This window comes from Pristiophorus japonicus, chromosome 8 (genome assembly GCF_044704955.1).
Source record: "Pristiophorus japonicus isolate sPriJap1 chromosome 8, sPriJap1.hap1, whole genome shotgun sequence".
In the NCBI taxonomy this organism is placed as follows: domain Eukaryota; kingdom Metazoa; phylum Chordata; class Chondrichthyes; family Pristiophoridae; genus Pristiophorus; species Pristiophorus japonicus.
The window spans coordinates 102,252,981-102,269,664 of NC_091984.1; the positions used below are offsets into that span (position 1 = coordinate 102,252,981).

At 44.6% G+C, this 16,684-nt stretch overlaps 1 protein-coding gene across 3 annotated transcripts in view; it reads left to right on the forward strand.

Moving 5' to 3' along the window:
- LOC139268671 (uncharacterized) overlaps positions 1-16,684 on the forward strand; it is a 97,211-nt gene that overhangs the window by 58,454 nt on the left and 22,073 nt on the right. For all 3 annotated transcript variants that reach the window (XR_011594080.1, XM_070887207.1, XM_070887208.1), the window contains 3 exons: positions 6,433-6,604; positions 10,729-10,823; positions 16,513-16,683. Coding sequence is in view for 2 of the 3 variants with exons in the window: in XM_070887207.1 (XP_070743308.1) it covers positions 6,433-6,604; positions 10,729-10,823; positions 16,513-16,683 (438 nt within the window). In the remaining variant the exon portion in view is untranslated. The remainder of the gene's footprint in view (positions 1-6,432; positions 6,605-10,728; positions 10,824-16,512; position 16,684) is intronic.

Sequence of the window (16,684 nt, forward strand, 5' to 3'; positions counted from 1 at the left end):
GCAACCTAGAAGCATCAGGAGGATTGCTTTGTCAGTTGAAGTGAAAGTTACAGCTGCACTTTCATTCTATGCCTCTGGATCGTTTCAAGCTACAATTGATGATGTGTGCGCCATCTCTCAACATGCAACACATGTCTCCATTCGCCAGGTCATGGCTGCACTGTACACGTGTAGGAATGACTTCATAAAGTTCCCCATGACTGCCCAAGCAATCCATGACAGGGCTGTGGGCTTCTCCAGGATTGCTGGCTTTCCAAAGGTACAGGGTTGCATTGACTGTACCCACACCACCTTTCGAGCACCTTTAAAGGATTCTGAGAGGTACAGGAACAGAAAAGGCTTCCACTCCATTAATGTGCAGCTCGTGTGTGATGACATGCATCATATCATGTCAGTCAATGCAAGATACCCTGGTAGCACCCATGATGTGTTGATTCTACGTGACAGCATTATATCTGCCATGTTTCAGCAGCAACCAGTAGGGCACAGCTGGCTACTGGGAGACAAAGGGTATGGACTCACCACCTGGCTCATGACGCTCCTTAACGTAACCCGGACGGAAGCTGACCGTCAATACAACATGTCGCACATTGCAACATGCAGCATCATTGAGAGGGCCATTGGCATATTGAAACAGCGTTTCCGATGCCTGGACCATTCTGGAGGCTACGTGCTGTACTCCCCTGAGATTGTCGGTCAGTTCACTGTTGTGTGCTGTATGCTGCATAACTTAGCCATCATGAGGCAGCAGCACCTGGTAGTGAAGACCCACCTGTGGTGAGGGTGGCTGATGATAATGATGTGGAAGATGCAGGTGACGAGCAGGAGGAGGAGGAGGAGGAGGACGATGAGGATGCGTAAATCATGCAAGTGCCTGAGGCCGGAGCGTGACGGTGGAGGAGGTCGGGCCATCGAGCTCATTTAACGATTGCTCGAGCCTTGCGCCAGCAGCTCATCCGTGAACGCTTTACTGAAGCCTGAGGGCTCAGCGACAACTATTCCACATGGACATGTTTACTGTTTGGAGTTGTTCCGTAATGTTGTGTTGTGTTAATGGAACCTGATTCAGTTTTAATGTAAAATATATTTTATTCAAAAGTTTACAATGTACTTAACTTTAATAAAATTATTCTTGTATCAAACTTTACTTTAATATCACTCTTTAAGATCACTTAACAACTTTAAGATCACTTATAAACTTATAAATTTACATAACTTACAAAAAACTTAATTTGAGAACAGTTACAACAGTAACAATAACAACAACAACAACAACAGCAGCAAAGAAAGGCTGCACCCATCTCTCCTCCCCCTTATTCTAAGACCGCCCACAGCGCTCGGTCTTGGACTCTCCCCCACCCCTGCCCACAGGCGGTGGCACAGTGTTTCTGGGCTTGGTACCAAGCTTATTCCTTCTAACACCTCGGGTACTGTGCACGTCTTGAGGGTGGGGTGTGTCAGTGTCAGGCAGCAAGTTGGAGGACCCAGACGGCAAGTTGTAGGGCCCGGCTTTGGGCTCTTCAGAGGCTGGTGTGAAGATTGGAGTGGGAGTGATAGTTGATTCTGTCACTGGGCACGGGGTCTGGGCGTGTTTCTTTATTGCAGCAGTTAACTCCAACATGCCGTCCCTCATGCGCCCTGACAGTGTCTCAATGACCTGCAACATTCCCTCCCTCATGGTCAGTGATGTGGTTTGCACGACCTCTGACATTCCCTCCCTCATGGCCACTATTCCCTCAACTGATGGTCCCGGACATTGTTCCCATTTCTCGTGTCATTGCTGTTACTTCTCCCGACAGTCCCGCTACCTCATCACTCACCCCACTGATGGTGACCAGGAGTGATCGGGTAAGGTCAATGCTCTCCGCACTCAATGACATCATCTGAACCATATTTGTTAGATCCTGCACCTCAGGAGAGCGCGGTCGAGTTCTCCTTCCCCTCCTCCCCATGGGTGTGGCTCGCACCCCAACACTGGGACCCGCAGCCTGGGACGGTGGGACCCAGGATGTGCCTCACTGCACCACACCACTGCGACCCGCAATCGGAAGATAACCTCACATTTATCCACATTATACTGCATCTGCCATGTGTTTGCCCACTCACCTAACCTGTCCAAGTCACCCTGCAGCCTCTTAGCGGCCTCCTTACAGCTCACACTGCCACCCAGTTTAGTGTCATCTGCAAACTTGGGGATATTACACTCAATTCCTTCATCTAAATCGTTAATGTATATTGTAAAGAGCTGGGGTCCCAGCACTGAGCCCTGCGGCATTCCACTAGTCACTGCCTGCCATTCTGAAAAGGACCCATTTATCCTGACTCTCTGCTTCCTGTCTGCCAACCAGTTCTCTATCCACGTCAGTACATTACCTCCAATACCATGCGCTTTGATTTTGCACACCAATCTCTTGTACGGGACCTTGTCAAAAGCCTTTTAAAAGTCCAAATACACCACATCCACTGGTTCTCCCTTGTCCACTCTGCTAGTTACATCCTCAAAAAATTCCAGAAGGTTCGTCAAGCATGATTTCCCTTTCATAAATCCATGCTGACTTGGTCTGATCCTGTCACTGCTTTCCAAATGCGCTGCTATTTCATCCTTAATGATTGATTCCAACATTTTCCCCACTACTGATGTCAGGCTAACCGGTCTATAATTAACCGTTTTCTCGCTCCCTCCTTTTTTAAAATGTGGTGTTACATTAGCTACCCTCCAGTCCATAGGAACTGATCCCGAGTCGATCGACTGTTGGAAAATGATCACCAATGCATCCACTATTTCTAGGGCCACTTCCTTAAGTACTCTGGCATGCAGACTATCAGGCCCCGGGTATTTATCGGCCTTCAATCCCATCAATTTCCCTAACACAATTTCCCGCCTAATAAGGATATCCTTCAGTTCCTCCTTCTCACTTGACCCACTGTCCCCTAGTACATTCGGAAGGTTATTTGTGTCTTCCTTCGTGAAGACAGAACCAAAGTATTTGTTCAATTGGTCTGCCATTTCTTTGTTTCCCATTATAAATTTACCTGAATCCAACTGCAAGGGACCTATGTTTGTCTTCACTAATCTTTTTCTCTTCACATATCCATAGAAGCTTTTGCAGTCAATTTTTATGTTCCCTGCAAGCTTCCCCTCATACTATATATTTTCCCCCTCTTAATTAAACCCTTAGTCCTCCTCTGTTGAATTCTAAATTTCTCCCAGTACTCAGGTTTGTTGCTTTTTCTAGCCAATTTATATGTCTCTTCCTTGGCTTTAACACGATCCTTGATTTCCCTTGTTAGTCATGGTTGAGCCACCTTCAACGTTTTATTTTTACTCCAGACAGGGATGTACAATTGCTGAAGTTCATCCATGTGATCTTTAAATGTTTGCCATTGCTTATCCACTGTCAACCTCTTAAGTATCCTTTGCCAGTCTATTCTAGCCAATTCACGCCTCATACCGTCGAAGTTACCTTTCCTTAAGTTCAGGACCCTAGTTTCCGAATTAACTGTGTCACTCTCCAACTTAACAAAGAATTCTACCATATTATGGTCACTGTTCCCCAAGGGGTCTCGCACAACAAGATTGCTAATTAGTCCCTTCTCATTACACATCACCCAGTCTAGGATGGCCAGCTCTCTAGTTGGTTCCTCGACGTATTGGTCTAGAAAACCATCCCTAATACACTCCAGGAAATCCTCCTCCACCACATTGCTACCAGTTTGGTTAGCCCAATCAATATGTAGATTAAAGTCGCCCATGATAACTGCTGTACCTTTATTGCACACGTCCCTTATTTCTTTTTTGATGCTGTCCCCAACCTCACTACTGCCATTTGGTGGTCTGTACACAACTCCCACTAACGTTTTCTGCCCTTTGGAATTCCGCAGCTCCACCCATACCGATTCCACGTCGTCCAAGCTAATGTCCCTCCTTACTATTGCATTAATTTCCTCTTAAACCAGCAACGCCACCCCGCCTTTTTTTCCTCTCTGCCTATCCTTCCTAAATGTTGAATACCCCTGGATGTTGAATTCTCAGCCTTGGTCACCCTGGAGCCATGTCTCCGTGATGCCAATTACATCATATCCGTTAACTGCTGTCTGCGCAGTTAATTCATCCAACTTATTCTGAACACTCCTTGCATTGAGGCACAGAGCCTTCAGGCTTGTCTTTTTAACACACTTTGCCCCTTTAGAATTTTTCTGTAATGTGGCCCTTTTCGTTTTTTGCCTTGGGTTTCTCTGTCCTCTACTTTTACTATTCTCCTTTCTATCTTTTGCTTCTGCCTCCATTTTATTTCCCTCTGTCTCCCTGCATAGGTTCCCATCCCCCTGCTATGTTAGTTTAACTCCTCCCAACAGCACTAGCAAACACTCCCCCTAGGACTTTGGTTCCGGTCCTGCCCAGGTGCAGACCGTCTGGTTTGTACTGGTCCCACCACCCCCAGAACCGGTTCCAATGTCCCAGGAATTTGAATCCCTCCCTCTTGCACCACTCCTCAAGCCACGTATTCATCTGAGCTATCCTGTGATTCCTACTCTGACTAGCATGTGGCACTGGTAGCAATCCTGAGATTACTACCTTTGAGGTCCTACTTTTTAATTTAGTTCCTAGCTCCTTAAATTCGTCTCGTAGGACCTCATCCCATTTTTTACCTATATTGTTGGTACCTATATGCACCACGACAACTGGCTATTCACCCTCTTTTTTCAGAATGTCCTGCACCAGCTCTGAGACATCCTTGACCCTTGCACCAGGGAGACAACATACCATCCTGGAGTCTCGGTTGCGGCCGCAGAAATGCCTACCTATTTCCATTACAATAGAATCCCCTATCACTATAGCTCTCCCACTCTTTTTCCTGCCCTCCTGTGCAGCAGAGCCACCCATGGTGCCATGAACTTGGCTGCTGCTGCTCCCCCCTGCTGAGTCATCCCCCTCAACAGTACTCAAAGCAGTGTATCTGTTTTGCAGGGGGATGACCGCAGAGGACCCCTGCACTACCTTCCTTGCACTGCTCTTCCTGTTGGTCACCCATTTACTATCTGGCTGTGTACCCTTTACCTGCGGTGAGACCAACTCGCTAAAGGTGCTATTGACGTCATTCTCAGCATCGTGGATGCTCCGGAGTGAATCCACCTGCAGCTCCAGTGCCGCAATGCGGTCCGTCAGGAGCTAGAGGCAGATACACTTCCCGCATATGTAGTCGTCAGGGACACCGGAAGCGTCCCTGACTTCCCACATAGTACAGGAGGAGCATAACACATGTCCGAGCTCTCCTGCCATGTCTTAACCCTTAGATTAACTTAAATTGGCAACAACAATGCTAAATGTTACTTACTGATATAGAAAAGAAGAAGAAAAACTACTTACCAATCACCAGCCAATCGCTTACCCCCTTGGCTGCGACATCACCTTTCGATTTCCTTCTACTTCTTTTTTGCCTTCTCTCCCTGCTGCAGCTGCACCAGCTCGCCTCTCGCCGACTCACCAACGCTGGGCCTTTTTATAGGCCTCCCCACGCTGCCTCACCGACGCTGCTCGATCTCCCGCTGCCTCTTTGGTGGAACTTTCTGCTGGATAGGACATATACAGCTGGTCACATTTACAATTGCATTGAATAAATGAAAATATCATTTACACTAACTACTTGACCAAGGTCCTGCCATTTCTTTTTACACTGGCCTCTAGATCTCGTGGTGGTCACCATTTCACAGTAATCTTCTGCAACTTGGTTCCAGCATTTCTTCATTTCTTTGGGTGGAACTTTTATGTGACCTCTGCTGGTGTCCCGCTCCTGCCATCTGTTCTCAATCACAGTAACCAGTGCCTCCACTTCTTCCTGTAAGAAATTCTTGGTCCTTGCACTGCGTTGCATCTTGTATTGCTCCAGCTGTGATTTTTCCAATGCTCTCACGCAGCACTTGTAACACACACAACTAGCTTTTTAAAAATGGCTGATTGCCAAATCCAAGCTGTACTGAGCATGCACATCCATTGAAACAACGTCAAAAATGTAACTTTTTTCCGCGCATGCGCAGAAGGTGTGGCTTCATTTTTTGGCGCAGGCAGCAGGCTCCACCCCCCGAAGTGACTGGACATGCTGTATGGCGCCAAATTCGAATTATACATCGGGGAAACTTTGGTAAAATATTTCTGACACATTTCTGGCCTAGAAAAATGGGCGCAACTCTGGCAATACACCAGAAAACGGGCTTAGGGAAAATTGAGCCCATTATCCGGACATTATCTCATTGATATTTGTGGGACCTTGCTGTGCGCAAATTGGCTGCCACATTTACTAATATTACAACAGTGACTGCACTTCAAAAATACTTAATTGGCTGCAATGTACTTTGGGACATCCTGAGGTGGCTTTGAGAAGAACAACATTCATGGTGGTATTGTTAACTCTGATTTGATTTCTGTGTTTATAGGGTGGTTCCTGGATCTCAACAGGAGATGAAGCATCAAAGTTTGCAAGGTTTGCCTTCAGGAGACATTTTTTCCAACACTTAGGCTTCCGCTTGACCAGAACATGCAATTGCATGAAAACTCCAGTCAGAGTGGTGAATATTGAAGCATTTGTTCCAGGCATGGGGGTAAGAGGTACGAAATCATCACACTGTTTAAACTTGGAACAGTTGCAGTGCCTGGGGCGAAACTGTGCCGTACAAACTGGAGAGGTCCCAGGTTCAATTATTGTCTTTCATTGGGAGCAAAGAGAAGCAATAATGGTGCATCTGGGGATCTAAAATTTAGATTATGAGTAAAGATTAATGAAGTCGCTCTTATTTTCTTTGGAAAAGAGGAGACATTGGGGGAAAAATTGATTGTAGCCCATTTTGAGGCGTTAACATCACCTGGGCAGTAAGTTTAGCACCGGGTGATATTTAGTGCCGGTGATCGCGATATTCAGTTTTAGCGCCCTAAGAGGGGAGTGGAACGCTAAAAGCAGCGGTGTACTGTTCGCTTCGGGCGATATTGGGGTGCTAACTTCAGAGTGTTAACCAAGTTTGGGTGAAGGATTACAAATGCATAAAAATCATGTAGATGGCATGGAATATCGCCCCGAGAGAGGCTTTCGAGGTCAGAATGCCAGCTTTTTGGGGCATGATTAGCGGCAGGCGGTAATATCGGTGAATCAACTGAATTTTGCATCCAGGGCGCAAACAGGTAGCGCTAATCCATTGAATTTCTAGCAGCTTAAGTTTAATTGAAGTTTTAAGGATTATGAAGAGGATTTATTAATTTGAAACAAAAGCAGAAAATGTTGGAAACACGCAGCCTCAATGTACCCGTGAAGGCACATGGCTGCACAGTCATCTGCAAGGTCCCGCGCAGACTGCTCAACGGCTTTTACATTGTAGATACCGCACATGCGCAAACATTTGATTGGGACGCGCATTGGTGGAGGAGGGGCCGCGCAGGAGGCAGTGCAGCTTACAGGAAACATTGCTCAGTATGTCAGTCGGCATCTATGGAGAGAACAGGTACGTTCATGTTTCAAGTGTGGCCCTTTATTTCAGATTCGGCATAGGCTCCCCTGTGCAAGTGAGGTGAGGTTGACTGATATAAATTAAATGTATATTATTTGTATGTTTTAACAAGGATTTCAGTCTTGGTGCAAGCTGTAAACTTAGAAGTTAATAGCACAGAAGAAGCCAACTTGTTCCATCGGCCAGCTCTTTGCTAGTGCAATCCAGCACTAATCTCGCTCTCTCCCCATAGCCCGATATATTCTTGTTTCAAAAAGTGCAATGGCCTCTGCAACAACCATTCCCTGTGACAAAACATTCTATGCTTCCACCACCCTCTGCATAAAGAACCCTCTCTCCTCACTCTCTTAATGACAATCCCTCATCACTGGTTCCACAATTAGAGGAAATCTCTCCCAATTCACTATCACTATCAGAAGAATGAGAGGTGATCTTATCCCAAAACATATAAGATAATGAGGGAGCTCGACAAGGTGGATGCAGAGAGGATATTTCCACTCACAGGGGAAACTAAAACTAGGGGGCATAGTCCCAGAATAAGGAGCCACCCATTTAAAACTGAGACGAGGAGAAATTTCTTCTCTCAAAGGGTTGTAAATCTGTGGAATTCTCTGCTCCAGAGTGATGTGGAGGCTGGGTCATTGAATATATTTAAGGTGGAGATAGACAGATTTTTAAGCAATAAGGGAATAAAGGATTATGGGGAGCAGGCAGGGAAGTGAAGCTGAGTCCATGATCAGATCAGCCATGATTAAATGGCGGAGCAGAGGTGAGGGGTCAAATGGCCTACTCCTGCTTTTATTTCTTATGTTCTTATGTTCAAAACCCATCATAATTTTACAAACCTATACTAATCTCCTTCTCTAGTCCAGTGGTAATAGCTACAGTATGTCATGTCTCACATCCTGCCTATAGCTTCTCATCCCGGTCATTATCCTAGTGAATCATATTTGTACAAAACAATGGTTGGGACACAGTTAAAGTGTGCGGGTAATTTTGTGCACCCCACTGTATATTCTTGGTGGATGGAGAGGATCCAGGCGTGGGGTGGGAGGGTGGGGGGAAGAGCCCAGGTCCCGGGGAGTGGGGGGGTGTGGAAGACCCCATGTCCCAGGGAGGGGTAGGGTAGAGAGCCCACTGTAGTAAGAAAATGAAACCATATGCCCCACTTATAAACCCCAAATGGCTGTTCATCTTTTTCATGACTTTATCTATCTGCCCTTGTACTTATGGCCCAGAATTAACGGTGGGTAATAACAGTGAAGAGGCAGCATTTGCTGTGATTACCCCTTTAAAACTGACCGCAACTTCAGGATTTAGCGCACCGCGCAGCCTAACACGAAAATCCTGAAGTTGCGGTCAGTTATTCATTGCTCCGACACTGGATAAGCTATGGACACCCTCCACCCATCCCTCCCTCACTCCCCATAGCCGGCAATCAGTGTAATCAGGGAAATCAGTGAAACTGATGAAAACTTGGGCTTTTCCACAGTAATATTGCTGTTAAAAGTTAGATCGTGTGGATTAGTTGTAACTGGAGTTTTAACAGTGTATTGACTGTTAGACAAACATTACAGCCCTAAAAACTAATTTTAATCTTGTGGAGTGTCAAATTTCTCCATAATGATGAAAATGACAATCTTTATGGTTAAAAAAATTAGATTTTTTAAAAGTTTGTGCATATTTATCTCAGGTTTACATTTTCCCCATATGAGAGCCCCAATCTTTGTTTTGCTCTCTATAAACTTTTTTAAAAGTCAGAATAAAAGGAGCTTCTTCACTTCCTGGTTTCCTGTCTGTGAGAATTCTGCATTGTGATTGGCTGCTTAGACAACTTTTTGTCATCACAACAGCTCGTGCAATGAAATTCCCCATCATACTGCACCTCAAAAAAGCCAATCTTCTCACCACAGAGATTGCGAGATCTTTGTGGGAAGCTCTCTTTAGGACCAGCGGCAAACACCTTTGCTTCACCACTGACCGCAGATTACGGGCCTAGATATTTGAACCCCGAGGTCTCTCTTCAATCAGACTCTTTAGTGTCTTCCCATTGAGTGTATATGCTGATCCCTTATTTACCCTTTAAAAACACATTACCTGCTAACCTGTCTAAGCCTTCCTGAAACCTTTTACAGTTCATTATTTGTGTCATCAGCAGATTTACTATTGTGCTCCCTAATCCCAAAGACAAATCATCGTTATATATTGAGAACAAAAGTGGCTCCAGCATTGACCCCTGGGGTGCACCACTTTCAGGTCTTCTTCAACTCTGCTACATCCATATATCCTAACCTTTTTTTCTTGTCTTATCAGTAATTCCTGATACCTTAGATTAACCAACAAGGTGAATAATATTGGCTTCTATTTAGTTAACAGTATGAACACTCGAAGACATTGCAGCCTGCTCTAACACGAGCTGTTGTTTTCTAGACTTTAGAAGAGGTGCAGTCTAATTTTAGTTGCTGAGGGGAATAACCACAGCTTCTTCTTATTTAATCTCTGATGTGACACAGTCTCTCTGATGTAATGTTCCAATTTCACAATTATAAACAGACTGACATCCTGTCATTGCATGACATCTACTCAGCACCATGCTGTGAAATTGGTGAAATTGCTAGTGGAAATGGATGAGTGCTTCTTTACCAATATAAACAGCCTTCAATAGGGCACAGGACCTTTTAGTTATCTGAGTACTTTTGCTTTAAAACTGGAAAGACTTTTTAAAACTTAAATGCACCACAACAATGCAAATCATGCTGTGCGACATCGCTGGAGGCATAGTTTGCCGCCAACTGTGAAGTTAAATTCATAACTTGAGGATTTAAAGGGGTATCACTGTTGTCTTAAAGTGCTTTACAGGAGCTTTAAGAAGTTGCGTTCAACAACTATCTGGAAATGCAAACACACGTTTGCAATATGGTTTGTCCTATTGCCAATCATCTGAGGTCGTGTAGCACCTGAGGTGATCGGCAGTACAATGAGGTTGTTGCATCATCCTCTGCACCCTCTTGTCTGCAGAATTATAATAGCTTGTTATTAGTATGGCTGCAATGTCCCTTTAACTGTAGCAGCACTGAGCGCTTTGATTAAAATTCAATGCTGCATGACGTTCGATGGTTTATGAGACAAGTATGGGACAGAAAAAGAAAAGCATCTTTAAGCTTTGCATTGCAATTCTTTTGGCATTTTCCCCAGTAAAGAGATTTCCACTAAAGAGGCTTGTGTTTTCACCAGATAACCCAATCACTGTCCTCAAAGAGACTGTGCAAGCGGTCTCAGTATCCAGCGCCAACACTCAACTGCACTATGAGACGGAAGTTGCTGTGCAGGTAGGTCGGTGCTATGTGCTTCTGAAGACATTATAGTGTCAGCAAGGTTACTTAACACAAGTTTGATGTGGCTGAATTCTCTGAAAGATCACGCTTTCTGTGTGGGATGAATTGAGTGCCTCAGATCAAATATATTCTGAACAATATTGGTTTAATGCAGGAACATCAAAAATGAGAGTCGTGCGGTACCATGCAGTACTCCCCATTAATAATTGTAAAGTTAAATCCCAAATGGAAAACATGAATATTTTCATAGTCAGTCCACATTCCTGAAATTGCTAGTTTCTTTTGCCTTCTTGAAGGAACGCTGTAGGCAAGGCTCAAGGTAATCGTGTTATTAAACCACTGGATAATGTCATGCAAATATTCAACTTTTTCTGCTTTCATTTTTTTTCACTGATTTGCTTTTTTGTCTCCTCATGGAAGTGAATCACACCAGCATGAAGTTCCATATAACCAGGACTCTCATCTGGTACCTTGTTCTTGTGACTGTTCAGTGAGCTCAGTGACTGTTGGTAAGGCTATTCAACCATGATGGAAGGGAGTGGAGGAGCATACCAGAGACAAGTTGATCCTCACTCACTATACATTAATTCCAGCAGGTGTGATTGGATAGTGACCAGAAGCAGGAACCCTGCTGATTTTTCTTCTCTCTAGCCCAAGGGCCTGAGACCAATTGTAGTGCCTGTACTGTTGCTCCAGCCAAGATCAGCTAATCCATGCATACCAGAGAGCAATGATTTTAATTATGGTTCAGATAATTAACCTCGAGTGAAAGCTATATGCTACATGTCGTTTCTTGAATGGGTGGGGAAATAGCATAACAGCCAGGCTCTACCTGTGTCACTCTATACAGAACCACAGATTGCTCCTTCCTGCTCGAGGAGCATTTTCCTCCACTTGGTGCTTCACCACTGCCAGCTTGACTGAGAGCAGACTTGCATCACATGGATTCCATTTTTCAACTATTGCCCTTGTATGAGTGCAAGAGCAGCAGACAGCGTGGCACCAAACCTGTCAGTAGATTAAAATCAGTGGTACACACAACCACAGCAGTCTGGGTCCTCCCTGCATGGCTTAAATCAACAGAGATCTGCTCCTCACTTTAATCATTGTGAAGTAGCAGCTTTTTTAATCATAGAATCATAGAAATGTACAGCACGGAAAGAGGCCATTCAGCCCATTGTGTGTGTGCCAACCTAATCCCACTTCCCAGCTCTTGGTTCATAGCCCTGTAGGTTACGGCACTTCAAGTGCATATCCAAGTACTATTTAAATGCGATGAGCATTTCTGCCTCTACCACCCTTTCAGGCAGTGAATTCCAGACACCCACTAGGTTCTCAACTCCCTACTAATCCTTCTACCATAGGCTGACCATACATCCCTGTTTTCTGGGGACAGTCCCTGGATGAGATACTGCGTCCTCGGGCAAACAGTGTCCCCGAAAGAGTCCCTGGTTCAGAAAACTTGTCCCCGTAGAGAGTCTTTGAGGGAAAAATTGATTAAACTGGTTTTGAAGCGCTAATATCGCCTGGTCGCTAAGTTTCGTGCCGGACGATAGTTAGCAATAGCGATATTGGTTTTTAGCACCCTAAGAGTGGAGTGGAGTGTTAAGGGAAGCATTCCACACTTCTCTTAGGGCACTAAAGTGGTAGCGCTACTGAAGTTGTGGTGCTAAAATACCGGCATCATGCGCTCAAAGAGGGGGATGGTGACCTGGAGTACCTGAAAACTTAAAAGAAATTGCAAAGGAACACATTTGAAGATAAGGCACAGCAAAGAAAGTGAAATAAATGCAAACAAAGTGAAATCAAGTCTCTAAATCTTATCTGATTCATTTATACTTTACATTACCGCTCCGGGACAGCTGTGCACGCCTGCTTTTTCTGGCGAGATTAGCGGAGGCAGCATTTCTGCCTATATCACCCTTTCAGGCAGTGAGTTCCAGACACCCACTAGGTGAACAAGGTTCTCATCTCCCTACTAATCTTTCTACCATAGGCTGACCATACGTCCCTGTTTTCTGGGGGCCAACGTCAATGGTGAAGTCATTGACATTGGCTTCTGTGATGCTACTGGGTCGTTGCACACTGGCGCAACATTGCCTGGTGCTAAATATTAACATCACTGCTAAAACCTTAATCAAGTTCGTGAGCACCGCTAATATTGCTGCACCCGGGCGATAACCCTTTACCGCTCCGGTAGTACCCCTTGCAAACGCTAATAGGTGGTGTTAATCTATTAAATTTTTAGCCGTTTGTTTTTTTAAACACGGAAGTACAGAAAGACTAGCGGGAGATTCCTGGCCCATTCCCGCCCAGTTTGAGCTCAGGAATGGATTCCAGGAACCAGTTCAATGGTGGTCCCACCTTCCCGCAATGCAGCACAGTGGAGGAAAGGTCCCATCGATAGTTCAGATCGCACTACACTCTGGGGGATTGAGTCACATGACCCCGTGTTTTGGCCAATAGTGATTGGCCAGAGGACAGAACCTTTAAAATGCGTGGGAGAAGCCAAGGGCACAGTGAGAGCTTGTGGGTGAGTAGATTAGTTTAGTACATCGTGTTTTTTTTAATTGAATACGGCAAGCTCTAAATTCTCCCACGGGAAGAGGTTTCTGAAATCTTCTGAGACAGAGGATGTTTCACACATTATATGGAAAATCTCAGTCTGTTTGGAATAGATTTAAAATTGAGAAATTAAAAGTTAAGGTAGTCGGGTTGAGTATACCATTTATTGTGTATTCCCGTGCCTTGTTTAGCCCTCCCCAAAAGCATTACCTCACGCTTCTCTGGATTTAATTCCATTTGCCACTGTTCTGCCCACCTGACCAGTCCATTGAGACCTTCCAGCAATCTACAGCTTTCTTCCTCACTATCAATCGCATGACAAATCTTTGTATCGTCTGCAAACTTCTTAATCATTCCCCCTACATTGAAGTCGATATCATTGATATATAAATCACTTTCTCACAATATTGGTCACCTCTACTTTAAAACCAGATAGAGAAATTGAGAGAATGTAAATAATGTTTTTATCATCTTTTATACTTGTGCTAATTAAATTATTAAATTAGTTTGGTCAGACTCCGTCCAGTTCCTAGTGGGCATGGACACAGAACTGTCCTAAATTGGCATTCTCACTCAGAGAGGTTAGACCATGACTGGTTTGAGAAATGAGGAAGAAGTGTTATTTTGGTGCAGTTCTGATGTTGGGGCTTTACTCTGAATCTGGCAGAGCTATACCTGACCTGGAAATGCTTAACGCTGACAGTGGTTGCCTGAAATGGGAAGAGTTCCGTTCCTCAGCACTGACATCCTTGATTTTGATGAACAAGAAACAGAAAAGTTCTGCACAACTTTTCTGACTCCCAACTATCTTGGGTCCTTATTATTTGAACCCTTCCCAAAAGTCAACCATTTGCCTGGATCAACATTGTCAATTCCCTGCAGAAACTTTAACACGCCACTAATATCATCTAAAAGTTTCTTGGTTTTAAAAGGAATCAAGCTCAATATTCTCAACTTTTTTTTTTAACTTCAAGTCCTCGTACCCAGAATTATCTGGTCAAAATTTGATCTGACGAAGACTCATCTGAGAATAACAAAGGATGACGTGTATTCATAGAAACATAGAAACATAGAAAATAGGTGCAGGAATAGGCCATTTGGCCCTTCGAGCCTGCACCACCATTCAATAAGATCATGGCTGATCATTCACCTCAGTACCCCTTTCCTGCTTTCTCTCCATACCCCTTGATCCCTTTAGCCGTAAGGGCCATATCTAACTCTCTCTTGAATATACCCAATGAACTGGCATCAACAACTCTCTGCAGTAGGGAATTCCACAGGTTAACAACTCTCCGAGTGAAGAAGTTTCTCCTCATCTCAGTCCTGAATGGCTTACCCTTTATCCTTAGACTATGTCCCCTGGTTCTGGACTTCTCCAACATCGGGAACATTCTTCCTGCATCTAACCTGTCCAGTCCCGTCAGAATTTTATACGTTTCAATGAGATCCCCTCTCATCCTTCTAAACTCCAGTGAATACAGGCCCAGTCAATCCAGTCTCTCCTCATATGTCAGTTCTGCCATCCCCGGAATCAGTCTACTGAACTTCCACTGCACTCCCTCAATAGCAAGAACGTCCTTCCTCAGATTAGGAGACCAAAACTGAACACAATATTCCAGGTGAGGCCCCACCAAGGCCTTGTACAACTGCAGTAAGACTTCCCTGCTCCTATACTTAAATTCCCTAGCTATGAAGGCCAACATACCATTTGCCTTCTTCACCACCTGCTGTACCTGCATGCCAACTTTCAATGACTGATGTACAATGATACTCAGGTCTCATTGCACCTCCCCTTTTCCTAATCTGCCGCCATTCAGATAATATTCTGCCTTCGTGCTTTTTGCCACCAAAGTGGATAACCTCACATTTATCCACATTATGCTGCATCTGCCATGCGTTTGCCCACTCACCTAATCTGTCCAAGTCACCCTGCAGCCTCACATCGCCATCCAGCTTAGTGTCATCTGCAAACTTGGAGATGTTACACTGAATTCCTTCAGCTAAATCATTAATGTATATTGTAACTAGCTGGGGTCCCAGCACTGAGCCCTGCGGCACCCCACTAGTCACTGCCTGCCATTCTGAAAAAGACCCGTTTATCCCGATTCTCTGCTTCCTGTCTGCCAACCAGTTCTCTATCCATGTCAGTACATTGCCCCCAATACCATGTGCTTTAATTTTGCACACCAATCTCGTGTGTGGGACCTTTTGAAAGTCCAAATACACCACATCCACTGGTTCTCCCTTGTCCACTCTACTAGTTGCATCCTCAAAAAATTCTAGAAGATTTGTCAAGCATGATTTCCCTTTCATAAATCCATGCTGACTTGGACCGATCCTGTCACTGCTTTCTAAATGTGCTGCTATTTCATCTTTAATAATTGATTCCAACATTTACCCCACTACTGATGTCAGGCTAACCAGTCTACAATTACTCATTTTCTCTCTCCCTCCTTTCTTAAAAAGTCGTGTTACATTAGCTACCCTCCAGTCCATAGGAACTGATCCAGAGGAGATCGACTGTTGGAAAATGATCACCAATGCATCCACTGTTTCTAGGGCCACTTCCTTAAGTACTCTGGGATGCAGACTATCAGGCCCCGGGGATTTATCGGCCTTCAATCCCATCAATTTCCCTAACACAATTTCCTGCCTAATATGGATTTCCTTCAGTTCATCCTTCTCACGAGACCCTCGGTCCCCTCGTATTTCCGGAAGGTTATTTGTATCTTCCTTCGTGAAGACAGAACCAAAGTATTTGTTCAACTGGTCTGCCATTTCTTTGTTCCCCATTATAAATTCACCATTATAGATCAGGCAGTAAGCTTCCAATCAAATAGAATAATCAGGAGTTGTGGAATTAATTCACAGGGAAGGCCCTTGAAGTGGACAGAGACATTAGATGTGTTTCAGAGAGGTGATTCAGGTATAGGAAGGAGATGCACGATTTAACAAAACCTTAACGGCATTCTTGATAAATCTCCTCCGCTCTGACGAGAGTTTTAAAAGGGGAACGGGCTTAATGGGCCTCATGGCCTTCATCTGATTCTAAACATTCTTGTGTTCTTATTCTCGTATGCCACGGAAATCTTCTTGATATTTTGTACGATTTACTCAGGAACAGCTGGAGTTGGAGTACGGAGACCTGAGCGAAACTGGTTACTGCAACCAATTGTTTCGAGTGTGCAAGGAGGTGGTCAAGGAGCAGCAGCGAGCTGGGAGCACGGGCTTGGTTCTGGGCAGTGGAACTGGGCTCATGTCCTTCCTGTTAACCCAGTTGTTTTGCAAGG